The 27,487-nt window shown below is 35.3% G+C and overlaps 3 protein-coding genes and 1 long non-coding RNA gene across 5 annotated transcripts; 2 read left to right on the top strand and 2 right to left on the bottom strand.

Annotated features, from left to right (window-relative positions):
- Nucleotides 1-3,654: 3,654 nt before the first annotated feature.
- On the bottom strand, nucleotides 3,655-9,268 carry LOC110805225 (uncharacterized). The gene is made up of 9 exons (XM_022010835.2): nucleotides 9,040-9,268; nucleotides 8,570-8,654; nucleotides 6,335-6,409; nucleotides 6,195-6,231; nucleotides 5,845-5,928; nucleotides 5,665-5,725; nucleotides 5,461-5,567; nucleotides 5,110-5,175; nucleotides 3,655-4,099 (listed from the first exon to the last, which is right to left on the bottom strand). Exons 1-9 carry the CDS (start codon nucleotides 9,116-9,118, stop codon nucleotides 4,004-4,006), a joined length of 690 nt encoding a protein of 229 aa, XP_021866527.1. The 5' UTR covers nucleotides 9,119-9,268; the 3' UTR covers nucleotides 3,655-4,003.
- Nucleotides 6,648-8,559, bottom strand: LOC130472411 (uncharacterized). The gene is made up of 2 exons (XR_008932600.1): nucleotides 7,364-8,559; nucleotides 6,648-7,264 (listed from the first exon to the last, which is right to left on the bottom strand). It is a non-coding gene; the product is annotated as an uncharacterized lncRNA (long non-coding RNA).
- Nucleotides 9,269-13,450: 4,182 nt separating the features above from the next.
- Nucleotides 13,451-19,586, top strand: LOC110805236 (protein RAE1). The gene is made up of 10 exons (XM_022010842.2): nucleotides 13,451-13,704; nucleotides 13,901-13,987; nucleotides 14,093-14,364; nucleotides 14,569-14,710; nucleotides 14,940-15,020; nucleotides 15,769-15,897; nucleotides 16,921-16,998; nucleotides 18,423-18,494; nucleotides 19,033-19,113; nucleotides 19,221-19,586. The coding sequence occupies exons 1-10, from the start codon at nucleotides 13,642-13,644 to the stop codon at nucleotides 19,266-19,268; spliced, it is 1,053 nt and encodes a 350-aa protein (XP_021866534.1). The 5' UTR covers nucleotides 13,451-13,641; the 3' UTR covers nucleotides 19,269-19,586.
- Nucleotides 19,587-21,322: 1,736 nt separating this feature from the next.
- LOC110805244 (ATPase 9, plasma membrane-type) lies at nucleotides 21,323-27,451 on the top strand. Of its 2 annotated transcripts, XM_056843227.1 has the most exons (14): nucleotides 21,323-21,480; nucleotides 22,464-22,583; nucleotides 22,684-22,782; nucleotides 22,888-23,025; nucleotides 23,370-23,684; nucleotides 23,772-24,341; nucleotides 24,456-24,560; nucleotides 24,680-24,989; nucleotides 25,091-25,605; nucleotides 25,701-25,874; nucleotides 25,970-26,152; nucleotides 26,234-26,415; nucleotides 26,540-26,623; nucleotides 26,985-27,451. In XM_056843227.1, exons 1-14 carry the CDS (start codon nucleotides 21,424-21,426, stop codon nucleotides 27,079-27,081), a joined length of 2,949 nt encoding a protein of 982 aa, XP_056699205.1. In that variant the 5' UTR covers nucleotides 21,323-21,423; the 3' UTR covers nucleotides 27,082-27,451. The 2 variants fall into 2 exon arrangements, with proteins under 2 accessions (XP_056699205.1, XP_056699206.1); XM_056843228.1 differs by lacking the exon at nucleotides 26,540-26,623.
- The last annotated feature ends 36 nt before the right edge of the window (nucleotides 27,452-27,487 follow it).

Genomic DNA, 27,487 nt, shown 5'->3' with positions numbered 1-27,487 from the left:
TTAATCTTGTAAGTTGGTGGCATAATATTTCTTAGTATTAAGTTAAAGTGATAATTTTCCCTCTCGAGAAAAGCAAGTTAAAGTGATAATTAGACAAGGATCTTGAATTGATGAGAAATTGGTGGAACAAGGGTCCCATCTGCTCATCTAACGAGGGAATAAAATAAAAAAGCCATATCGTGCGGATTATAGAATGAGAATGATAATTCCTTCCTGGACTTGGAGAATAGAGATTTGTGAAAACTCAATCTCAACGATAGTTTTCACCTCCGTGACCCGGGACGAAAAAAGCACGGCCGGCACGAGCACGCAAAAAGCACGGCCCGACACGGGCACGAAGTCGTGGGCCGGGCCTGGGCGTTATTTTGTTGGGAAAAGCACGGCACGACTCGACCCGGCACGACAAAGCACGTTAAATTTAGTTAAATTTGCCTTAGGCACGACGGTCTGGCCCGGCACGGCACGAAAGCACGTGGGCTTGGGTCGGACCTGGGCCTAATTTTTAAATTTTTGGCCCGGCGGGGGAAACAACGTGGGCCTGGCGTAGGCCCGGCACGGTTAGGCCCACGACCCGTGGGCTCGGCACGAAGCACGACCCGACCCGGCCCACAGCCATCTTTAGTCCCAAGTTAGAGTGTCCGCAATTTAGAGAGGTGATAAATTCTAAGAAGAATTGAGAAACAAAGGTGACGAAGTCTTAATCTATACTGGGTATATCTTTGAAATGGTATACTAATATTCTGCATTTTTATTTAGTCCAAACCACATAGTTTAGTATAAGAAAAGTAGTTATATTTTCTCATGTAATACCAAATAACATAGTTTGGTAACATGGTTTCATTTTTATTTGATTCCAAACAACATAGTTTGGTACTCACAAGTCAAACATAAATGTTACTTATCGTGGGCCAGACTCAATTTATTACATGAATTTACCATTTAACCATTAATATAACAACTGAAGTTACTCTTTTGCCCTTAGAGCATCTCCAATGGTTGTAGCTAGGGACTAGCTTGAAATTTATAAAAGTTTCAAGCTAATAGCTAGACCATTGGAGTGAAGATAATAAATTAGCTTGGCCAAGCAAATTAGCTTAAACAAACTAATTTGCTTGACAACTAGCTCCAAAATTTGCCAAATAAATAATTGACAAGTGGAACAAGTAAGACCAATTTAAATAACAAGCTATTTGCTAGCCATTGGAGCATAAATTAGCTAGACAATAAAATAGTTTGAAATCTTATGTGGCTTAACAAGCTAATTGTCAAACTAGCTTACCATTAAAGATGCTCTTAGTATACAATTTTAATGGTATAGTCCTCAACATTAATCATGTTTGACAATTAGAAGTTTGATATTGGATGTTATCAATTTTCATTAATTGTTGTTTTTATTTGATTATATTAATGAATTTGACTAGTTGATTCTACGGATTTTTCATGAAATACCCCCGAATTTTGGCGTAATTCACCAAATGCCCCTCGACTTTCAGTAATTCACCAAATGCCCCTCACAAATGACTTAATACCCAAAATACCCTTACTAATGATGCGCCGTTAGTCCTCCGTTAACCTAATTTTCAAATTCACCAAATACCCCTATTTTAATACTTATTTCACCAAATACCCTTATTCAGAAACTTAATTCACCAAATACCAATAACTTAAAATTACTCATTTTGATGCTCAACGGCTAGTTTTGTGTTTGAAAATTAGCCGTTGCTTATTGTTTGCTTATAAATACTCTTTTTCTGACTGTTTATTGTAGTTTTCCTATTATTTTGTTAATTTCATATCATTTTTGTCATGAGTTTTCTTTCAAAATCATCATCCACACCCAATGAGTCCACATATGTAAGAGTCCCAAATAAATTTTGTTATCATGGGAGAAACTTTGACATCCGAATATCTGATACAACACTCAATCTGAAGCTCCGGTACAACACTAAAACAGAAAACACTCCTAAAAACACCTCAAAACGTCGCAACTCTTCAAGAAAATAGCTACTTCTTTTGTACCTTATTCTTTATGTGACCAATTAATTATATTTACCACGCAATCGGAAGGTATTCCTTTTTCAATATGGGAAATATCTTTAACATATGCAAACAGATTAAAAATAAAGCTCTTATTAATTTTATTCTAACGCATATGTTCCAGCTACCTTGGCTTCTATTGCTTCCATGCCACATATTTAACGTTAACTCCCTTTTGTCTCCTGTCTCTACTGCCTCTAAACATCTTTCTTCAATCTCCTAACTTTCTCTCAACCTTACAGTCGAGGCATAAAGGTTTTCCCACTTTTCTTTTGAGCTAGGTCCTATTGACATGGTCAGATTTATGGACAAATGTCTATTTTTGGATTTGAGGGAACAAGAAAAAAAATGAAACTAAAGTATGTTCCAAAGCTCATGAACCAGTGAAAAAACATGAATCTTGGCACAAAGATTTGCCTCCAAACTCAAGATTTTCACATCATGAATCCAAGTTGAAATCGAGGTTGTGATAAAAATGTATGTGTTATTGAACTTGATTTCTTAGTTTCTTTACCATTCGGACAATAAGAAAATTAAGGTGTTAGCTTTAGATTGAATTACTTCAGCTTCACTTACATAAGATCCCTTTGAAAATGGGGTTTTTTGGCCTTTTGCTCAGCTAAAGTGCATTGTCTTTACTGGATGAGGCCTGAACTTATTGGATCATAATTGAAACTTACTGAGTGTTGTATCGGAGCCTCGGATGGAAATTTCCTCCCATAATATTAGAAATTGTTTGGGACTCTTACATATGTGGATTCATGGGTGTGGATGATGATTTTGAAAGAAAACTCATGACAAAAATGATATGAAATTAACAAAACAATAGAAAAACTACAATAAATAGTCAGAAAAGGGGTTTTTATAAGCAAACAATAAGCAACGGCTAATTTTCAAACATAAAACTAGCCGCTGAGCATCAAAATGGGTAATTTTAAGTTATGTGTATTTGGTGAATTAAGTTTCAGAATAGGGGTATTATATGAAATAAGTAATAAAATAGGGGTATTTGGTGAATTTAAAAATTAGGCTAACGGAGGACTAACGGCGCGTCATTAGTAAGGGTATTTTGGGTATTAAGTCATTTGTGAGGGGCATTTGGTGAATTTCTGAAAGTCGAGGGGCATTTGGTGAATTACGCCATAATTCGGGGGTATTTCATGAAAAATCCGTTGATTCTACCTCTGTATCCACTAAACTTTATTTCAAAAAAATCATACTATACATCACACTTTTCCCCCCTAAATTACTCCTCCATTTCTTATTGATCTTCATGTTTTAGCTGTGAACATTTGTCAATAAACATCTTCAACCATCAATATCTTTAATTTCGTAACAGTGTAAAGATATTCTTAAAACACTCATAGCTATTGCTCAAAGAGTCCAGAAAAATGATACAGAGTATTCAGATTAGGAGGATGGACATAATTCTGATTAAGCTACATACAAATACAATGATACAAGAGTAAGAATAAGAAAGCAAAAAACCAACAAGACAACAAGCAAAAGAATCACTTCAATCAAAAGAGAACAAGCTGCCTTAAAGATGATCAAGATCCTCACTTGAGTTGAAATCAGAATATGCATGATAGAAATTTCACCACATGCAAAGTAGTATACAATCCAAACAGACCAGCACAACTCCTTTTAAGGAAGAATAACATCATCAATATTAACAATGAGTTTGTAACAAATAACTAGTATTAAGGAAGTAAAGCACTATAGATGATCTAAACAACTTCTCATAAGTTGGTTGCCATATTAAACTCCAAATATCTATTGCTGTGATCTAAAAATGGGAACCATATAGAAATCCTGCAATTCCACATATAAGTATGACAATGAACACTTTTACAAGTAAACCCCCAATCCCACTATCATGCTTCTGTCGGGATGAATTAGTCATGTATATCTCCATGAAAGGATATAGCAGTTATTCCGACAGCAGGGATATTTGCTGATTGATTTAGCTTTGCTTTGCTTTCATCCAATCAACAAAGTTGTCCAGGATCAAAGGCCAAGCTAGGTCTGGATCATAGTTGCTGAAGTCTGGGAAACTTATCTGTCACATAAAATCAGAAAACATAAGACCCTCATGTACCAGAATATTTCCACAACAAATGCACATAAAAGGTGCAGCAAATATTTAATCAGACCCATATTTTTCAACATCATCCGTAACGAGTATGCAAGAAATTCAATACATAAACCAAAACTAGCTACAAGATATGAGAGATCCACAACACACCAATAAATGTAAAACTCAAAAAAGTAAATTATTTGTTAGGGGATTTGAACCTAGGACCTTCAACATATCATCACAACACCTTAACCAATACTCCAGTGTAGTTTTTGTATATATTTAGGAAACTAATTACACTATATGACAGATTTAAATTTTGTGGCCCTGCTCCGTCGCTCACACAGCGCCGCCCCAGAACCGCCCCGAGAGTTTCTATAAACTAGATTGTAAATCTATATTCTACAATAAGGAAAAGAACCACGGTGCAGTAAAAACTTAAAACCCCAAGGATAGAGCAACCTGTGAAATGCAGGTAAACTGGGCAGAAGTGATGTTCCTTCTGAAGACATGACGAATATTCCTGTACTGTGTTTAATAGATAAAGCCAATACAGCATTTAGATTGAGAGTTTGTGACTCACTTCTCTCCATATATCATGAAGTGTAATGCATTCAAAAGACATCATCATGCATATTGGAATCCCTCTTTGACTGAAGCATAATCATCACATAGACGTCATGAATTTCTTACATGAGGCATTTGATATTGTATCAGAAGCTATGTGGCAAGGAATCGGTGATCCATTTCAAATGAAATTAAAATTATTCAGTTATCCTAGACTTTGATTTATATGAACTAATCAAAATGACTCACTTGTACACTTCTTACTTATTGAAGAAGCACAAAATTATCACATTTTAGATCAAGGGTCAATTGGAACAAATAAAAATGAGAAAACATAATGCCCCAATCTACAACAAAAACCAACTCAAGGCTGACCAGGAAGAAGGATTAATTGGACTCAAATGCAGGACAAAACATCAGCGTACCTCATTGCAGAACCGGTAAAATCCCATCCACTGGTCCATGTTTATGACCTTGTAATCAGTCTGATCCTGAAGAGCACACACAATCAAGAACTTTATCCTATTTTTTTCCTCATTTAATCAACAATCAATACTAAAAAATGAGGATCTGGATCCATTGGTTCTTTCTTAAAATTATTGTCAAGTCATTATTTTCGGTATAACGTATTCCAGATAAACTCCGTATGAAGAAAGCATAATAACTTGGCAAATGCAGCAACCATTGTCTTATTTTATGTCATTGAGCAAGCATTGTCAAAGCAGCATTTACATAATATTAAAAACCACATGATAAAAGCATATTCAACTGCTTACTTTCAAATACTCAATAAAGTAGTCAACTTGGGCTCGGAATTGGGATCCTAATACAAGATCCAACAATTGACAGATGCTTTCAATATCTATGCTCTTCTGTTTCTCCTCTGCAAAACAAAAACAATGGCCATAGAGTTGGAAAAAACACTAGATCTTCAACTTCCACATCAAATAGGCAAGAAAAGGACATGAAAGTCAATATACCTGTAAGACAATAACAAAATGCATATTGATAGAAGTCCACAAAATTTGATGTCCTTCTAACCTTTTGATGAAGGAAAAGTGTGAGAATATGCCCACAAAACAATCACAAAATCTCACTTCACTGCCTCTCCCTCTCTTCCATGGAGGTCAGTGTGAGAGGAGAATCTGAGATAAACGTACCTCTTTCTCGAGCTCAGGGAGTGCCTTCTTTAATTTTACAATTGTATCAACCCTCAGAGCCTTAAGACCTTTCCGCCACTCCTCCTGTAGAATACATTGATTTCAACGTTAACGAGCGCATAACATATGACTAGATGTGTAACATGCAATGAGATGCGGAAAGATGGTGTTCTGTTTCATATTAACATGATTGCCTCATCCAATCTAATCAATTGCAAGTAGTTTGTTTTTGGTTGAGATAGAAGAAGGAACCACTAAAGGGGCTCGGGTCTAATATTCTAATGGCTTAAAAACAATGAGTTTCAAAGAATTACACCCAAGATATGTCATAAAATAACAATCTTGCTTACCAGAGTGAAGTAACCTTGTTTCTCAGCACTCATTTTCCTGACACAAAGAGCAACCAAACAATTAATATACAAGACAAACCTAAAGTTCCACTATAGAGATTTGAGTGACCGAAAAATTTGATTGCAGTTGCAATCCTTACCATGCAAGCATGAGTACTCTGACATCTGTATGATCGACTTCCATGTCCGAACATAATGTCTCTATACCTTCCGGACTGTTACAAATTAACAAATTACGTATGAAGAACATACTCATTAATTTACTTAAGAAAAACATGGAAAAAAAGACAAGAATAACTTGGGAGTGTTTGGGGACACAAGAAAGTGAACTTTCAAACAGAAAAATCTCAACAAAAAGGTTTACAGTTGTTTGAAATGGTAACATGCAATGGTGCAAGGCTATCAGCCAGAAGAAAAATGGACAGAAAAAATTCTCAAGGGACTGCAGAGGCAAATTTCAAGAGGCTATTACTTTTATTTGTACAGTAGTACAACATTTCCACATATGATCACAAGTTCATACATAAGATGCACACTAATTTGAAGCAGTTCCAAGCTTCTTTGTGTATAGGTAGTCTAGAGAATAATTCTGCTAAAGCCACTTCCAAGCTTCTTTGTGTATAGGTAGTCTAGAGAATAATTCTGCTAAAGCCACCAGAATAGATTCAATGTATTGACCATGGGTGGAAGTTTTTAGCTTCTATAGTATGTGGAATGCGGAAATAGAGAGAACATCGGATGAGTAGTGGGACTCTCTGTAGCTTTGACCAGGGGCCTCTTTCTTCCGTAGAGGAAGTCAAGACGCTTAGAACCAGTATAGTGGAGAGTACTTGGAATTTCGATCATCTTTCCTTCTCTCTTCCCACACGTATTCACAGAATCCACAGCCTGCCTGAACCAAAAGCGTCTGACCATGACACTCCCATCTCTCCGTTTATAATCCTGTTGGCTATGGAAAACAAAGACCCACCCCCTCCCAAAATATGCCTTCTTCTTGTGGCTTCTATGGTGAGATAGGATCCCCACCAAAAGCTTCTCCATGGTATAGTGGACCATCCTTTCTGCCCTAGCTGCATACATCAGGTAGAGCCGTAGAGGATTCTATCAATGTTATTCATGATTTCCACATAGCTAAGGGAGTGTGGGATGCCCTCTAAACAGCTCCTTACCTAAGGGAGGGGGATGTCAAATCTTTGGTCCAGTTAAACATTCAGTTCATCATGAGAGTTGGGGTTTATCGTGGAACCTGCTATTTCCTTTCCTTTGCTTTGAAATCTGGAAAAACAGGAATAATATGACGATATCCCACCAAGACCCCCTTTGGCCCTTTCTCTCATAAACAAAGCAAGAAATTTAGGTGGGGAATTTCACGCCTCCATGACTAGCCAGCCCAATCCCGCCAACCCATCATACCTCGGTCACCCCATTTGCGCCCTTAATCAAGAGTTAGTCCATGTGTATGTTGATGCATCCTTGTTAATCCTGTGTGCACAGCCAGTGTTGCAGGAGTTATTCGTGACTACCTGGGAACCTGGATTTTCAGCTTCCAAAGGCAAACCTACATCCTCAAATCCTCAATGCTCTTCATGCGGAGCTAACAAGCATAATGGAAGGGATGAAGAGTGCTAAGAGGAAAAGCTATGAAAAAATCATTATATTCGCAGATTGCTAAAAGGCAACTCAGCTGCTCCAGAGAGAAAATATTGACACTGGCATGTATTTTGATCTTTTTTACCAATGTAGGGAGTCCCCACATAGTGTTTCCAAGAGCTTAGAATCAGCTACATGAGAAGGGATCGCAACCAATTGGCGGACAGTTTAGCAAAGAAAGCTAGATGACGTACTTTTGAAGCCAGTGTAACTAGGCATTCCCCTTCCCCCCTAATTGTTTGAATATATACCTTGCGGATTGTAATGGGCTGTCTAGATACAAGGTTTACTAGTGCAAAGAATGTTAATGAGATTTAATGAAACAAACTCATCTCTACATAGAAAAACATTAATAGGGTTTTAGGTCGCGCAAGCAACATCTCCAAGGAAATGCTTCAAAACGCAGCCATACATTCAAAATTGACTATGCCAACCAAATTTACCAAAAAACCACCCTACGTAAGAAGGAAGTGTAAATATGACAACAGGAAACTCATTACATTCCTGTGGATCAATGACATAAAACTTTGCAAGATGCTAATCCTCCTCACTTCATTTCATATAGATTTTACAATCACTAAGTGCAACTCAAAATATTAGTAGTGATCATAATACAGGCACAAGCACATACAGTCTTACAAATTATCCCGAAAGCAAGAAACAATTATCAGAGTAGATCAAACCACAAAGTATTATTGTAAAAACAAAAATTGGAGAACACTTACTCAATCAAACCCGACGATCTATTAGCATATGTATAGAACAAGTGATCAATTCTTTCCAACTCCTTTGAACTAGCCTTATTTGAAGCTGCACATAAGCAAGTGCAATTAATAAATAACATTATAACCTAAATTCATTATAACCTAAATTCAACAAGTTAAAGCTCAGAGTTTTGATCGCAAGATCTCATAGTTAATCCAGAAATAACATCACAATGATACTTGCAATATCCCATTGTTCTTAATCTTTAATTTATCATAAACTTGTGCATTAATTCATAACTTAAGCTACTGCAAATCAATTTTATAAACTGAATAGAAACCAGTCCATTGATGCAACATTAATAATTCATCAATATCCGGGAAAAAAAGTACGACTAAAACCAATAAAAACCAATAATATGGAGCTCTGACAAAATCAATAAAAATCAATAATATGGAGCTCTGACAAATACAAAAGAAAAAAAAAATACCGGAACGAAAGAGATCACCGGAGGCGTTGACGGCGGTAGAATTTGATTGCCCCGTTTTTTTCGATGAAGCGCGAGGCATCTTCCTTCCCGACCGGAATTGGAAAGGACGACCGGAGAGGAGAAAAGGGTAAGAGAGAGGACGGAAAAGTATTAAAAAGGATAAAAATTAAATCACACCTCTTCTTCTCTTCTCTGACACTGAAAAAGAACGAAGCGGCTTGGACTCACAAAAAAAATCTAATATGATCTAATATATATATATATAGGAGACATATTTGTTGAAATATTAGAGTGCCACCTAAAATTGCTATGGATTTCAGCCAATAAAAAATAAGATTTCTAATTTATTTTAGAATTAAAAAAATCAAGTATCAAATACATAATTAATTAGGTTTCACGTAGATATTTTAATTAATTAATTATTAATATATACAACTCCAAACAAAATCAAACACTCCAATAATTAAAAAATAAATCTAAAATAAAATTCATCCAAAATAAAACACTAATCTAAAACATAAAATTCATCCAAATCTAATGGTTTCGACATTGAAAAATAAGATTTCAAAATTATTTTTGAATAAAAAAAAAGTCGAGTGCCACGTGGATAAATAATTAGGTGTCATGTATCTGTTTTTATTAATTATTTACTAATATTACGCATATACAACTTCATCCGAAGTCAAACACTCTAATAATTAAAAAAAAAAATCTAAATAAAATTTAATCCAAAATCAAAAACTAATCTAATATAATATCTAAAATATAGCAGTTAGTATATACGGAGTATAGGAGTTTTATTTTAACTTAACAATTTAATAAAATTCGTGCATCGCATGGGCTAAAATTTTGTTACAGCTTAAAAGTGGGAATAAGGGTTTTATTTCTTCCATTAATCATATGATTTATATTTATAGTTGTAAATCATTTTTTTTTTAAAGAAAGTTGTAAAACATTAATACAGTACATATTAGTAATATCAAACTGTCAAAAAAATAAAATAAGGGGGAATTTTTTTCAAGAGATTTCGGAGATCCACATGGATTTACACGTCATCACGTTTAATTAACTAATAGATAAATAATATTATAATCCTGTCGCAGAGTCCTGCCGTATCTTAGAAACTGATGATAAAATTTTCGTCGGAGTTAAATGATATCTTCAAAACACTTAATATGATAAGAGGTAGATTTCAACAAACCACTCAATATCTATACTAATATATTAAAAGGCGTTGCGAAAAATGTTTATGTGTCACATAGAACTCTCCTGCTTACGACACATCATCCACTCACCAGTGGCGAATCCAGAAATTGTACCAAGTGGGGTCACTAATACAAAATTACTGAAAAATTAACTAGGTACTTTTTAATACAAATTAGTTTAAAATTAACTAAAATTATGTAATTTTTTTGGCCAAGTGGGGTCACTTCCCTACACACTAGATCCGCCAGTGCCACTCACCAAGGTTATGTGATGTTATTGACAACCAAAAATCAATACAATAAGGTTCAAACACAAGACCTCAAGTTTGGAGAATAACTCTCATTACCATCTTAACCAACCACTAATTGTTGTTTATCCATGCACGTTAATTTATAATACATGTTAACATGAATTCTAAAACAGCTAAATTTGTATGTTACTTCTTATTTCGTATGGACTATATTAGAATAAAAATAACAGTTACAATATTAGGAAAATCGTGAATCAAACAATTAAAACATTAGGAAAATTACTTTGCGTGGTGTAGGTAATGTACATGTGTAGTTGATGAACTTTATGAATCTTTTCACTTTTATGGTCTACATGTATCTTAGTCAAATATTGAGTTGAAATTCGAATTTTAATTATTCAAAGTAGTAACCGGGGCATCGCCCGGACTACACACTAGTGATAATACTATAAGAGGTAGATTTCAACGTATACATATATTTTATTATCTCATGAATATGATAAAGAAAGGAGATTTCAACAAACATTTATGCTACTATTACCTCCTCCTTGTTTTATACTTCCTCCGTCTTTTAATACTTGTAACGTTTGGACTTTTGCCACTATTCATATAATCTACTTTCACTATTCGTAGTGTTTTTTATATAAGATAAAACATAGTCATGTGGGATCTTGTTAGATTCGTCTCAATGTGTATTTTCAAAATATCAATTTTTTATAATTTTTGCATAAAGAGAATTTATGATATAAATGATCAAAGTTGTGCATTGGCATGCGTGAAATTAACAAACGTTGCGAGTATTAAAAGACGGAGGAAGTATATATATTGGGCACGTGTATGCTTTGTTGCCAATGACAACCATATTAGGATTGATTTGGACTGTATGGATGGGGGAGGGTCTCAAAAGAAACTCCATTACACTTCGTATATCTTAGGCTTTTGTCATTCCTTATTGTACAATTCTGTTATTTGAGTCTACCTAGATTACTCTTGAATCTTATGAGTAGCATTTGTATTATTACTTTTATTAATGTGTTGTGATGTTGAGGTTTCAGTTTGATGATGTTGAGGCTTCAGTTTGACGTTGTACATTAATTAGAAAAATATTTATGTTCTACTTTGAATAGGGATCTATTTTATTTTTCATTATAGGCATAATTTATAAAAACAGTTATGTATAGATAATGATATAACAAGATAAGATGTAGGAAATTGACAAATCCGTGAATCGCACAGGCTTCAAACCTAGTTTGTTTAGGAAACCTAAGCAAATAAGGATCATAATTACTCGTAGTATTGAGTATAACATCATATCCTAAACTACGAAGAAATTTATCCCTTTATTTATTTACTTTTAAAATTTTCCAGCTATATTAAGGTACTGGTCTTCTCAGCTTTATTTGGTTGAACTGAATTGAAATAAATAGAGCTAAGTGAACTGAAATTAAATAAAAAAATAACATGGCTTAAATCTTGATCTATACAACTATATCAATTTGCAAACTCTGTTTGATGTTCTCCCCATGCATATCCTTCATCTAAGGTAATGACATAATTATTTTTCAAACAGTCATGTAAGGATATTATTATAAATGTAGGCTTTGTTCTGCTCGACTTATTTTGACTAATTTCATAAATAAGTTCCCATAAGTTAAGTTAAGTTAAGTTAAGTTCAAATAAGTCCAGAAAAAATAATTATTTTCATATATTTTCACACAAATAAGTTTATTTCAAACAAGATATAAGTTTTTTTTCTTCAGATTAAATAAGTTAAGATAAATTAAGTTCAAATATATTCATTCAGATAATATAAGTTCAGACAAAATAAGTCGAATAGAACGGATGCTTAATACTCATATTGTATATGGTAATTTAACGATTGATTTCCGGCTAAAATGTTAAAAGACGTCAAAGTTGCCGAAACATGTCATTTTCATAAAATTTTAACCTTCCGCCGACATTAGCAAAAAAAAATTGATCTAATTTTTTTAAAGAGTCAACACGAAATCCCCAAATATTTTGTTGTTCCTAATTTTATGAGCTTTTCATATTTTCTAGGTTCTTGATCTCGATTCGTATGGGTTTAGAGCTTGTCATCAACTCATCGACCAAAATAATATGTGCAGCAGATTGCAAATGACTATACTTGAAAAGATGCGAAGTCATAGAAGTAGTGGAGTACGAGTAGTTGTACTTCATACGGAAAATAGTAATTTTCTTGATTGTGCTCCGTAAAATTATGTATTTTCTCTAAATATGTGATTTAAAGATCTATTTTATTTTCTTCTATTAATAATATTGTTATTCCCTGGTGATTTTTTAAAAAAATATTTTGATGTATTTACTTTTGACAACATTATTAACACATCCCTCAAAACATTAATGATAGTTTTTGGCCGATAAACATGTAAAATGGTTAACCATAACTAATTTGCCGTTTAAAATGAGCGATTTCCTTCGATATTGTTTGATGATTCATAAATTCCCAAAATACGCTACTTTTTCACTTATTTCCCATTCTATTGTCCACGTCAGCAAGAAAGCCAGTATAATTTTTTATAAAATCTACAATAAACCGCTATCTGAAATAGCGGTTTAAAGAGGCAAACCGCTATCTGAAATAGCGGCTTATAAAACCACGCGGTTTTATAAAGTTTTGTTTTTAAAATAAACCGCTATCTCAGATAGCGGTTTATACCATTGAACCGTCATCTGAGATAGCGGTTTGCTTTAAAACAAAACCGCCATCTGAGATGGCGGTTCAACGCTGAACCGGAAAAAAAAAAACTTTTATTTCTTCCTTGCTGACATGACAGTATGGTGGGAATTAAGTTAGAAAGTAACGTATTTTGGGAATTATTAGATCTTTATGCAATATTGAAGGAAATCGCTCATTTAAAATTACATTTGAATTAAAAAAAAAAAAGACCCCCTTTATCCGGGGGAGGGATGGTAAAAGCGTGGAAGTGCCGCGACGGAAAGTGTGATATAAATTACAATTACAATTCTGAATTACAATAAACCCTTGGAATTCCAATTACAATTCTGAATTCCCTCCTCCCCCAATTTGAAAGTTGAATACTTTGAATCTTAAATTCAAACTCATTCGTTTCAATTGATTCAACTTTCAAAGTCACACCATTACAATGTCTGCATTTGGATCAAATACTGCTTCTACTCCCACTCATAACCCTAATAAATCAGTTGAGGTATGTTGCTGCTGCTTTTTTCCTTCTCCTTTAATTTTCTGTATAAATTTTAATAAATTCTGATAATATTATTCATTAGATACAATTACAAAACTGGGTGTGTTTCTTATTCTTAGTCTTAAGAAAACTTAAATCTTAAGAAGGAGGAGCTTAATAATATGATTATTTATGGGTATCATTGTTTAATTCTGTGCAGGTGGTGAGTCCTCCTGGGGACTCTGTTTCGAGTCTTTGTTTTAGCCCTAAGGCCAATATTCTGGTTGCTACATCTTGGGACAACCAGGTTTCTTTCTACTTTATGATTACCTTCTCAAATTCCTCATGTTTGTTGATGCATCTTTATCATTAATTCATTATCATATGTATGTTGGTTCCACTTATGTTTCAGGTAAGATGTTGGGAAATTACAAAGAACGGTATGACTATTGGCACTGTCCCTAAAGCATCAATCTCACATGATCAGCCTGTGTTGTGTTCTACCTGGAAAGATGACGGCACTGCAGTCTTTTCTGGTGGTTGTGACAAACAAGTCAAAATGTGGCCTTTGTTGTCTGGTGCCCAACCGGTGACTGTGGCTATGCATGACGCTCCTGTCAAAGAAGTTGCTTGGATTCCTGAGATGAACCTTTTAGCCACAGGAAGCTGGGACAAGACTCTAAAGTAACCTTTCATTTATTATAGGACTTGTTTCTTTCTTGTAAATAAGTAGTATATCTATCTTTAGAGTTTATATAAGCACCTTGAGTATTTGTTGCATCAACTCAACTGGAATGTAGTTAACTATCTGAAATCAAGTCTCCCCCACTGTTTTCAGATTAATGCTTCTGCTGTTCTACACAATTTCTCACTTAATCATGTTGATAGGTATTGGGATACCAGACAGTCAAACCCTGTGCACACACAACAACTTCCTGATCGTTGCTATGCTCTTTCTGTGTCGTATCCATTAATGGTCGTCGGAACGGCAGACAGAAACATTGTTCTTTTTAATTTACAGAATCCCCAGGTACTTTCTATTTTTGGTGCTTCTTACTTCATTGCCTTACTGGTTTACCCTTTTGTTAACTCTAGAATGGGTCATTGGAGAGTTCCTTGATTCTACACCTTAAACTTTTGTATGAGATGGAAATTTTATGCTAATTTCATTTAATTTAATTCAAGTAGAGGGAAAACTTGTTCATTACAGTCACAAGTTCCGGCGTAAACTATCATACCTAATCTTTTCTTATTTGCAGACAGAGTTCAAGAGGATTGCATCACCCTTGAAGTATCAAACAAGATGTGTTACTGCCTTTCCTGATAAACAAGGCTTTCTGGTACGCAATAGCATTACATTTTGTTTACTGATTTTAAGTGTTAAACGTAGTTTGGTATGCTTTCAGAATCTAAATTAATGACACATAGCATTTGCTGTTTGAAGTTGAATGTACCTTGCACTGATTCAAAGTTAGCTTTTGGGTTGTAATTTCATTTTCCAGTCTGATGGAGTTAACTTATGGACTCACTATCATCCCATTGCACCATTTAGCATTTGCACTGAGTGCAATCATCTTTGCTTTTTAGTCTCATTCTGCTGCAGACAATATTCTAATAACTTCCCTTATGCAATGAGCTCGTGATATTTAGAATTCCCAACGAGTCCATTTGTCTTTTCTTTTTTAGCATCATTTCATCACTGCCAATATTCTGAGAACTTCGATTTTGGATGTTATTGCTTTGACTACATGCTACAGATATGGATGAAATATGACTTCTGCCACTCTTCCAAGTTGGTGATGTCCTTTTCAAGGTTTGTCTAATTGAAGTTCATGGATTTGGTGCTTTGGGAGAGGCTGGTCTATGTTTTATGTTGGCATTTTGCATTCGCATTCATATTTGTCAAAGTTCTTGACTTCTTGTAGCAATAACAAAAATTCATATGCTTGCAATTTTAAGTAGTATTCTTGAATGTTAAATGTTTAGTTTTGGGTTTCTTGTTGCCTTAACTCGATGTATGCTTGAAGTCTGATTGATAGTGGCTGTATGGCTGGTGCAAGAAAATGACTTTATTTTTCTTTTCTTCAGGTTGGCTCAATTGAAGGAAGGGTTGGTGTGCATCATCTTGATGATGCACAACAGAGCAAGAACTTTACTTTCAAATGTCATAGGGATGGAAATGATATATACTCGGTCAATTCAATAAAATTCCATCCTGTAAGTATGAATCCCTTTTTGCTTGTTTGCCCATAATGTTAACTACAGTACATTGGATACTAACGTGACTAACGTAATGATTGTAATCAAGGCCTCATTTGTATACTTCATGCTTAAGAACACATCATAATTGTGCTAGCTGTCTTGGAAACAATTAGCTGCTATAGCCTATTTTCTAGTTTCCATAAATAGTGATTGTGGAATCTGGATGCAAATCAGAAACAGAGACTGGACATTTGATCCATCTGTGATTGGAGCTCCATTTTTCCATTCTGTGTTGGTTCTTACTCATTTAGCTACATTTTTAGACTTTTGGAAATCTTTACGCATAATAGTGAACTGATGGATTCTCTTGAATGCTGTATAAGAATAATCATCTGATGTTGATTTATTTTATTACATACACTGACTTGCCTAATTTGAACGTAAGTAACAAGAGATGTAAATTTGAGCATATTTTGAGTGTAAATGAAAAGAGATGTAACACTGACTTGTTTTGATTTATTCTTATCGTGGTGTAGACTGTATTGGTCAAGATGTTGTATTTGCATTTCCCTGTTTGTGGCGAATTTTATTTCGATAACTACATGCAAATAAAACAAAGAACATTCTTTTCCCGGCTGGTTGGTTTCCATTTATGCTTTGGTTACCACGCTTGCCGGATTTATAGACATTTAACACTGACCTATTATATATTATAGTTTTGCATTGTATGCATATTGTTCTTTCTTCCTGAATGTTATTCCCTTAAATCTCCTTGATTGACCACTGAAATCCAGTTAACATTTAATGTCTTAGTTACAACTTCTATTACTCCATACTTATCTTCTTTGAGTATACGGCAGTTGTACTGTTTAAAATCTGATTATACATCATCTATGTTCTTTCTGATGTTTTCTTCCAAATGTCTATCGTTGATGTTTGATGGCTACTTTTGGTTTCATATACTGTGTGGATGTCCTCTAGATTACCTTACAGCTTTAGCTGAAGTTCAAACCATAGTGAGACTTCATTATGCTGCAGGTGCATCACACGTTTGCAACTTCAGGATCTGATGGTGCCTTCAACTTTTGGGACAAGGATAGCAAACAGCGGCTCAAGGTGGGTAGCTAATTTTATTCTAGTATGCGAGGTTAGCTTGTTTCTTGTGTTGTGTGATCCACCACTTATGTTTAGTTGTTAGTTTTTGTTGCAAAATTAGTGTCACAGAGAATCAATCATTTAGAGGATAACTGGTTTGGTTTTGTATATCAGTCGGGATGTGTTGCCTCACCCTGTCTGGCTTTCCATCAGCAGTAATCGCGGTTTAATTTGTGTTGACTTGGACATTGTCTTTAGAATGATTGTTCTTCATCTTTGTTCTGTACCCAGCCTTAGAACGCATACTTGAGATACAAGAGGACAGAGGTAGTTCTGAACTGGGTTTGGCAACCCTATGTCACATATACTCTAGGAGAATGAGGTAGTGAGCTTTGATTAACTTCCTCTTTCCGTCTTGTGCTGTTGACTTGGGGCTATAGTTTAATGGAAGTTATGGAAGATGCATGCTCCATAGTCCATGCAGTACAAACTGCATTTCTGCAGCGTGCTTCACAACCCTATGTTACTTAAACTCGGGAGTTTTGGGGAATCAACCAGTGAGGTTTGATTGACCTCCTCCTTGTGTCTCACGCTGTAGTCCAGGGAAAACAATATAATGGAATGCTGCTTAAGTATCTGCAATATTGAATTTCTTTCAAGTCTCTAAGGTGATGCATGTCACATAAGCAACTTTGTTGTTTCTCTGCTAAATTGGTTACTGCTTATTGCTATCTCTCTCCGTGGTAATAACATGGACCAGAATCATGCTTACATGTTGCTTATTTATTTATTTATTTATTGTTGGCACCATTCCCCATTAAATCATTAGAAAAGGAGGAGAGAGACTGAGTCAGTATCATGATGTCTCTGTTACATTGGCTGTAATATCTTCACACATAATTGGGTTGATATTCTGTTTCCATTGCTGGATTCCTGCTATATATATGCTCCGCTCTATTCTTTTAGAAGGAACATAATCTGATCAATCTCTCTTTTATCATTTATGCGTATTTTTTACAAGCACTTGCATTCCTAATTTTAGATTTCTTCTGCAGGCTGAAAGTTTGAAATATAATGGTCCTTCAGTTATTTCTGATATTTGAGTCGTTCCCTTTTGCATTTGTTTGCTGCTTTCAGATACTAACTAATCACTCTTTAAAAGGTGATTCCACACATTGTGGGTAGCAGTTAGAATATCATCAATTGGTCAGTTTTCCCTTTAAGGATGTCAGGACCTGTGTTTTGTTACAGTGACTTAGACATGCTGTTGCAGCATATTATTTTATATTGTGATTATTTCCTGCATAAATATATGTGGTTGTCGTCTTGGTTTTTGCAAACTAGATTTTATATTCTTGAAAATTTCTTGAACATAGTAGTATGTAATGTCCAGATGTTACTACGATTTCTTCCTATAGGCTTACTGCTAACCATCTCCATGTCAGGCTATGTCGAGGTGCAACCAGCCGATACCTTGCAGTGCTTTCAACAATGATGGCTCAATCTTCGCTTACTCGGTTCGTCTTCAGTTCTTGTTAGTAATACTTAGTATTAGTAAAGCGTTTTTCAACTTGTTGTACCCATTCCAAATGTACGCAAATTTGTGAGAGTATGAATGTTACAAGACTTATAACTCCTGCCTGTACTCTGTTCATTCTAAATTTTTATATGGGGCAGAGTATGTGTCTATCAAAATTTACCATCTACAACTATTTTATAGCCGTTTTCGGGTTAACTGCTGACATGTGGGGTAAGAGTATGTGGCAATCCTCTCTTATGCATAAGTTCACTGGTTGGTTCCCTTCTTAATGTCCAATTCACGGCGTTTGTGAAACACTGTATTAAAAACGAAACATGTAGGAACCTGTTTCTTGCATTATACTTTATGAGGTGCTCGGCCCGTTTTTGGGAGCAGTATTTATGGTTTCTAGTATTTGGAAAATTTTGAAGTTGTTAGCTAGAAATTGCTGTTTAAAGGTTATTTACATTTGATGATTCTCGAAGAGATGCATCTGGCAAGTTGTTGAACCTTAAATTCTCAACTCTCTTATGCAGGTGAGTAATGACTGGAGTAAAGGTGCAGAAAACCATAATCCAGCAATGGCCAAGGATTACATATTTCTGCACTCTACTCAGGTACATGTACATCTAGGTTTTCAGATTTTCCAATAGGTATTGTTGCTACAAAAAAGAAGACTAATTTCTTGTGTCTGTTTTTCTCTTTTGTGCTGCTCTATGTGAAGGATTCTGAGGTTAAAGCCAAGCCACGAGCAAGTAACGGTAGGAAGTGAAGGCAAGTTATCGCATGTCTCTAGACAGTGCAGAATAGATGGCACACACTCTTTTTTGTTAGGGGTTCCAATGATCTCACATTAGTCAAGTATATTTATGTTGATTACAGAATTGCATTCTTTGAAATTGCATTCTTTGAAATTGCATTCTTTGTGCTACGTTCCAGTTTACGTCTTTTTCTTTCGTCCTAGCTGTTAGTACTAGATCGAAAAACAGTGAGGCTCTGTGACTGTATCCATTTGACAATCAGTGTGACTATTTTAAATCCAGTCTGTAAGAATATTGAGTTTAATGGACAAATACTACTCATTAATTCACTCTCTTCCCAATTCATTCGTTCTTTTGTAAGATCATTCTTATATTTTTAACTTTTTAACTTGTGGAGTAGGCTTTTATATGGAAGAATATCATGACCATTCTTAGCCCTTGCGAGTATTTTGTATGATACTTAAAGATAAATAACTACAGGGTATACAAATTAAAAAGCTAAAAAAGAAAAAAACCCAAGTTGTAAATTCTCCTATAGAATTCGATTGATTATTAAAATGTGAAAGTCGCAAATAAATTATGCTCGATCTGTATTACAATTGATAACCTCTAAACAAGTTGTAGACTTTTATAATGAGGAATCGATCATGACAGTTCTCAACTATTACCCTGAAAACTAGAATCATTGTAATATACCCCATGGTTAACTCAACATTTATGGATAATTTAAATTTATTGCGTTCAAATAGAATAGTTTATGAATGAAAAAGCTGATAGAGAGCGGGGTTAGTTTGTACAGAATAACCAAAAGAAAAATGGAGTTGGATAAATTTAAATCACTGATAGGGATGTCAATGGGGCGGGGCGGGTATGGATGTAGGTCCCTCCATCCCCATCCCCACCTAAAGTTTTCATCCCCATCCCTGCCCCATCACCTATGGCGGGTACAAAATTCATCTACATCCCCGCCACAACGGGTGTAAGCTAAAATTCATCCCCGCCCCACCACCCAACTGGGTATCCATCCCCGTCTTATCCCCGCTTCATACCCATGCTAATACCCGCCTAATTTTTCTTATTTAGCAAACATTTGCCATATATACGAAGTAATCAAAGTTAACTATAGAAAAAAAAACCTTATGACTAAAGTAACCTATATAATCGAAAAAAATACTCGTCATAACAAAAAAATCCAACAAAAAAACATAAAAATCTCACCTAAATTTATATTATCACCTAAAGATGCAAATAAGTTCAAACTCGCCGCATCACCCATGGTGGGGATGGGGCGGGGTGAGTGGGGATGGGGCGGGGCGGGCGGGGATGGGGCGGGTTCAACACAAAATTCACTCCCGCCCCATCACCCATGGCAGGTACTATTTTTTTACCCATCCCCGCCCCATCACCCACCAAACCTACCTCCATCCCCGCCTACTTGGGGCGGATGCGGGGCGGGTCTCCCGCGAAACTACTTCAACAAAACTAGAGCAAGGTAGAACTACTTCAACAAAATAAAAGAAAGATAGAAATACGCGAAACACTTAAAATACTAAACTAAAAATGCAGAGTATGGTTAACAACAAAGTAATCACATTAAAAGAAACTATCAATCACTAAGTTAATATTTTATCTAAATCTATTACACGTATGTATATGGAGCATGATCAACCATAATATATAAGGATAATTATATGTATACGTGTTAGGTATTTTTGGATAAAAAAATAAGGATAATTATATGTATATGATGATGCAAATATAAAATGTGATGACTAGAAAAGGGAGTAAGTAAAAGATTAACACACAACAAACAGTAGTAGCAGACTAGCAGGATGGATCTATGTTTCTAAGTAGGTAGATAAAATTAGTAAGTGTTTTTATCATTTTAAAATTAAAAAAAAATAAAAAATGATTCCACTAAAATTGGTTTTCCGCACAAAAAAATGAAGTTGGTTGTAAGACGAAAGTAAGCATGTTTTAGTCACACTTGTGAGAGTAAAAATCTCACAACCACAAATTGTGAAACAGAAATTCATTCTTATACCCCAACGGCACCTCACTCTTCCTTTAACTCATTCTTCCATCTTCTATTCATTTAACTAACTTACTCACTCATTCTTCTTCTTCTTCTTCTTCTCATCATCAAAACTCAAAAGATAAGTCGTTATGGCGAATGAAAAGATGAGTAATTTTGAAAATATTACGAAAGAGAATATTGATCTTGTAAGATCATTCATAATCTTTTATTGTTTTAATTTCTTAATTATAAAGTTTGTTTGTATGTTTGTTTGTTTGTTTGTTGAAAGGGTGATGATAAAGGTCGCAAGTTGCGACAACATTTAGTTGTCGCAATCTTACGTGTCGGAATTTAATTGGTACACATAGGCTCCACGTAGGCTATGCATCATCATATTATTTTTACTATCAATATAATACTTTTACTATGAAAATATGTAAATAAGGTATTCGAGATAAAGAAGGAAACAAATTAGAATATTAAGATTTTCATTTCTTAATTATAAAGTTTGTTTGTATGTTTGTTTGTTTGTTTGTTGAAAGGGTGATGATAAAGGTCGCAAGTTGTGACAACATTTAGTTGTCGCAATCTTACGTGTCGGAATTTAATTGGTACACATAGGCTCCACGTAGGCTATGCATCATCATATTATTTTTACTATCAATATAATATTTTTACTATGAAAATATGTAAATAAGGTATTCGAGATAAAGAAGGAAACAAATTAGAATATTAAGATTTTCATTTCTTAATTATAAAGTTTGTTTGTATGTTTGTTTGTTTGTTTGTTGAAAGGGTGATGATAAAGGTCGCAAGTTGTGACAACATTTAGTTGTCGCAATCTTACGTGTCGGAATTTAATTGGTACACATAGGCTCCACGTAGGCTATGCATCATCATATTATTTTTACTATCAATATAATATTTTTACTATGAAAATATGTAAATAAGGTATTCGAGATAAAGAAGGAAACAAATTAGAATATTAAGATTTTCCTACTTTTTTTTGAAACATGTATAATAGGTTATTTAAATTAAATATTTCAGTTTCCAATTTAAATCATTACACATAAGTCTGTCATGTCATCATTGTGACACGGCTTAAAGGTCGCATGTTGCAACCTTTATCATTTTCGTTGTTGAAATCCTCTTGAGTTAATTAATTTATGACAATGCTACACTTAAACAGGAGCATATACCTATAGATGAAGTTTTTTCGAGTCTACTATCTTCGAGACATGGATTGACGTCGGATCAATGCAGAGAGAGACTTGAAGAATTTGGCCCTAACAAACTAGAGGAGAAAAAGGCAATCCATATAATTATAATTACAATTATATTTATATTTATATATATAAACTTATTTGTTACAATAAAACTGATAGATTCTGAATATATCCTATTAACAGGAAAATAAGTTGTTTAAATTCCTGGGCTTCATGTGGAATCCACTATCATGGGTTATGGAGATGGCTGCTATCATGGCTATTGCTTTGGCTAATGGAGGAGTAATAGATTTTTCCTTATCATTTGTGTTTAAATTTTTGTTTAATTAATTTAATTATGAGAGTAATTAAATTATCATCTTCTCCATGGGTATATGTATATGGCAGGGCAAGCCCCCAGACTGGCAAGACTTTGTTGGAATCATCACCTTGCTGGTGATCAACTCCACAATCAGCTTCATCGAAGAAAATAATGCCGGTAATGCAGCTGCAGCACTAATGGCAGGTCTCGCTCCAAAGACAAAGGTGATCACTGATCAGATCAATCTGGGTTTAAGATATAACTAGTTTTTAGGCCCGGGCGATGCCTCGGGTTATTGCATTAGTAACATTTATATTATTCTTACTTCGTATTTAAAAAAATTATTAATCAGTTCCTTTTTATTACATTTATTAATATAGTTTTTTACAATGATAGCATGCAATGTGTTATAGCTCGATGGTAAACACTTCAGTGTTTAAACGTGGGGTTGCGGGTTCGAATCTTATACATGCTACATTTTTACTTCTTGTGAAAACGCCTTTTAATATATAGTATAGATTTAGGAATGGGATTGTAAATAATAAATGAATGGTATGTATGTATGTAGGTCCTTAGAGATGGGAAATGGAGTGAACAGGAGGCTGAAATTCTGGTACCAGGAGATATCATAAGCATAAAACTAGGAGATATTGTTCCTGCAGATGCTCGTCTCTTAGAAGGTGACCCACTCAAGATCGATCAATCTGCTCTGACTGGTGAATCCTTGCCTGTAAACAAACATCCTGGTGATGGAGTTTTCTCAGGATCCACCTGCAAGCAAGGTGAGATCGAGGCTGTTGTAATAGCCACTGGTGTTCGCACCTTCTTTGGCAAGGCTGCTCACCTTGTTGACAGCACAAACCAAGTTGGTCACTTCCAAAAGGTAGCTAATTATACCCTACCTACTGTACAAATTAGTATTATTTATACATACCAAATTACTAATTAAGTATTTATTAATTTTAATTAGGTGTTGACAGCGATTGGAAACTTCTGCATAATATCGATTGTTGTTGGAATAGTAGTAGAGTTAATAGTGATGTACCCAATTCAGCACAGAAAATACAGAGATGGAATTGACAATCTGTTGGTATTGCTGATTGGAGGAATACCGATTGCTATGCCAACAGTATTGTCAGTTACAATGGCAATTGGATCACACCGTTTGTCACAGCAGGGTGCCATAACTAAAAGAATGACAGCCATTGAGGAAATGGCTGGGATGGATGTCCTTTGTAGTGATAAGACAGGAACACTGACACTTAACAAGCTCACAGTTGACAAGAACATGGTTGAGATATTTTCTCCTGATTTAGATAAGGATACTGCAATCCTCCTGGCAGCTAGGGCTTCCCGTGTTGAAAACCAGGATGCTATTGATACCTGCATTGTAGGGATGTTGGCTGATCCAAAGGAGGCAAGAGCTGGGATCACCGAGGTGCACTTCCTTCCGTTCAATCCAGTAGAAAAGCGTACTGCCATTACTTATATTGACACTGATGGAGATTGGTATAGGGTTAGCAAGGGTGCTCCAGAGCAGGTATATTATTATTATTATCATATATATATATATATATATATATATATATATTACTTGTCAATTGATCCAATAAGTTCTTTCAACAATTCTCAACTGAATAAGCTAGCATTGCAGATTATTGAGCTCTGCAACCTTGGTCCTGATGCCAGGAGTAAAGCTCATGCCATCATTGACAAGTTTGCTGATCGAGGTCTTCGATCCCTTGGTGTTGCAAGACAGGTACACTTATTTTTTTATCTTAATTTTAATTCAGAGATATACATACATACATACATACATAAGAATATAAGATGGATGTCTTGTTAAGGAATGTTTTTTTAAAATAAATGAATTTGTAGGACATTCCTGAGAAAAGTAAGGATAGCCCAGGAGGAACATGGAAGTTTGTTGGTTTATTGCCTCTTTTCGATCCTCCGAGGCATGATAGTGCTGAGACTATAAGGCGTGCATTGAGTCTTGGTGTGAATGTCAAGATGATAACTGGTGATCAACTGGCCATTGGTAAGGAGACAGGGCGTAGACTTGGCATGGGAACTAACATGTATCCTTCATCTTCCTTACTCGGTCAGCATAAGGACGAAAGCATTGCTTCCATTCCAATTGAGGAGCTCATTGAGAAGGCTGATGGGTTTGCCGGCGTCTTCCCTGGTATCTATACATCTAATCTAATCTAATCTAATATGCTTATTAATTTGTTTAACTAATTATGATAAAGTATTAATATTAAGTGATATATGTTATATTTGCAGAGCACAAGTATGAGATTGTAAAGAAACTGCAAGAGAGGAAGCACATTTGTGGTATGACAGGAGATGGAGTGAATGATGCTCCAGCATTGAAGAGGGCAGACATTGGTATAGCTGTTGATGATGCTACTGATGCAGCAAGAAGTGCATCAGACATTGTGCTAACAGAGCCAGGACTTAGTGTGATTATTAGTGCTGTTTTGACTAGCAGAGCCATTTTCCAAAGAATGAAGAACTACACCATTTATGCAGTTTCAATCACCATTCGTATCGTCATGGGTTTTATGCTCATCGCCCTCATTTGGAAGTTTGATTTTGCTCCTTTCATGGTTCTAATCATTGCTGTACTTAATGATGGAACCATAATGACCATCTCCAAGGATAGAGTCAAGCCTTCTCCTACCCCTGACTCTTGGAAGCTTAAGGAGATTTTTGCCACCGGCGTTGTTCTTGGCACCTATCTTGCTCTCATGACTGTCATTTTCTTTTGGGCTGCTAGTGACACCGGCTTCTTTTCTGTAAGTTCTGATATTAATTACTATATTTTTCCATTTAATTCTGATATTTTCAAAAACTAATCATCTAATTCATTCTCATAATAATTAAATGGCAGCGCTGTTTTCATGTGAGATCTATCAGGGGTAATGAAGAGGAGTTAATGGCTGCCTTGTACCTACAAGTCAGTATTGTAAGTCAGGCACTCATATTTGTAACTCGCTCCAGGAGTTGGTCCTTCGTTGAACGCCCTGGTCTCATGCTTCTCGGTGCCTTTTTCATAGCGCAGTTGGTGAGCTAAACCCAAATTAAAACACCCTATCTGTGTTATGTTTTCTAGACTACCATTTACTGTAAAACTTAAATAATCAAGTATTATTTTTTCAGATTGCCACACTCATTGCTGTCTATGCAAACTGGGGATTTGCTCGTATTAAGGGCATTGGATGGGGATGGGCTGGAGTGATCTGGCTTTACAGTATCATTACTTACTTACCCTTAGATCCCCTCAAGTTCGCTATCAGGTATGCCTTGACTGGTAAGGCCTGGAATAATCTGCTTGAAACCAAGGTAATTCTTCTGCATTTTCTGATTTTGATAATATTACCAATACTTTAGATTTTCTGGAAATTAATAATTACCAATTCATAGACCGCATTCACGAGCAAGAAGGATTATGGAAAGGGTGAGAGAGAAGCACAGTGGGCTACTGCACAACGTACTCTGCATGGCCTGGAGGCCCCAGAAAGCTCAGAGTTGCTCGCTGACAAGAACAGCTACCGGGAATTGTCTGAAATTGCTGAACAGGCTAAGAGACGTGCTGAGATTGCTAGGTAAGACACCCTTGCAATGAAAGTAAAAGTAAAAATAATTATAAAAAAAAAGAGTTCTTGTGTTGGTGGGTGGTAACAACAAGAGGGGGAGAAAAATGATCATCCTCTACCTTACTGTCATCAGGTCACTCATGCAGAAAGCAGTGGAAGATCATTTAACTTCCCCTAGAAAAAGTGGGGAAATCAAATATGAGGGGCAGAAAACAAAGTAATTACACCAATTCGTGGACTATGGACCGTGGTGCACATAGAGCTACGTGCACCAAAAGAACATGTGTGCATAAGTAAAAGAACACGACACTACGGCAAAAGAACATGCGATATAATATTTCACTTTTTTATTATAAAAATAATTTATTATTTTACTATTTATTAAAACCTAAATAAAAAAAAATACTCACGTTCTTTTCTCGTAACCAGATGTTCTTTCAATTATATACTGTGTTCTTTTGGTACACGTAGCTCTATGTGCACCATGGTCCACCTTCTAAATTGCGGTAATTACACCCATCATATTATCAAGGTGGTTATTAATAAGTTGAATTGCTATTATTACTTATTACTACCAGGTTGAGAGAAATTCACACACTGAAAGGGCATGTAGAGTCAGTCGTCAGGCTCAAGAATCTTGACATTGAGACAATTCAACAGAACTACACAGTCTAAGTAATCAGGAAATTAAGATGATTATCAGGCTCAAGTTCTCTACTCCACTACTCTGGCATGGCATCTGAGGTGGTAGAAAAAACCCAAAAGAGATAAAGAAATAAGAAAATCAGGATAACTTATTTCCTTTTTCTTATCCCATTCAAAGTTTGCTAGAGGATGCAAACTCATCGGCAATAAACCCAGCCACAGAGATTTCACTCGGAGATTATCCGATCCATTGTTGGGAAAATAGGCTTTTGAAGAAGATAAGACTAGTACAAATCCTATCCAAAAAAAAAAAATCCAAAATATGATAAAAGATCAGTACTATATTGCATGAGTCTTATAATATATGAAAAATTGTCCCACTCTCTCTCTCTCAATGAAAGATGCCTCAATTTTGTTTTCCAACTATTATTATCTG

This window comes from Spinacia oleracea, chromosome 4 (assembly GCF_020520425.1).
Source record: "Spinacia oleracea cultivar Varoflay chromosome 4, BTI_SOV_V1, whole genome shotgun sequence".
NCBI classification, from domain to species: domain Eukaryota; kingdom Viridiplantae; phylum Streptophyta; class Magnoliopsida; order Caryophyllales; family Amaranthaceae; genus Spinacia; species Spinacia oleracea.
The sequence above is the reverse complement of the archived record's forward strand: the minus strand, read 5'-3'. Positions and strand labels throughout refer to the sequence as shown.

Bases quoted from the DNA above. Each gene is read 5' to 3' on its own strand.
- LOC110805225 (XM_022010835.2), bottom strand. From the start codon at position 9,118: ATGCCTCGCGCTTCATCGAAAAAAACGGGGCAATCAAATTCTACCGCC. The intron at 8,655-9,039 runs GTATTTTTTTTT...GCTTATGTGCAG, and splicing joins CGGTGATCTCTTTCGTTCCG to CTTCAAATAAGGCTAGTTCA. The intron at 5,176-5,460 runs GTAAGCAGTTGA...TGTGCTCTTCAG, and splicing joins ACTTTATTGAGTATTTGAAA to GATCAGACTGATTACAAGGT.
- LOC110805236 (XM_022010842.2), top strand. From the start codon at position 13,642: ATGTCTGCATTTGGATCAAATACTGCTTCTACTCCCACTCATAACCCT. The intron at 13,705-13,900 runs GTATGTTGCTGC...AATTCTGTGCAG, and splicing joins ACCCTAATAAATCAGTTGAG to GTGGTGAGTCCTCCTGGGGA. The intron at 15,898-16,920 runs GTAAGTATGAAT...ATTATGCTGCAG, and splicing joins ATTCAATAAAATTCCATCCT to GTGCATCACACGTTTGCAAC.
- LOC110805244 (XM_056843227.1), top strand. From the start codon at position 21,424: ATGGCGAATGAAAAGATGAGTAATTTTGAAAATATTACGAAAGAGAAT. The intron at 24,561-24,679 runs GTACACTTATTT...ATGAATTTGTAG, and splicing joins CCCTTGGTGTTGCAAGACAG to GACATTCCTGAGAAAAGTAA. The intron at 25,875-25,969 runs GTGAGCTAAACC...TTATTTTTTCAG, and splicing joins CCTTTTTCATAGCGCAGTTG to ATTGCCACACTCATTGCTGT.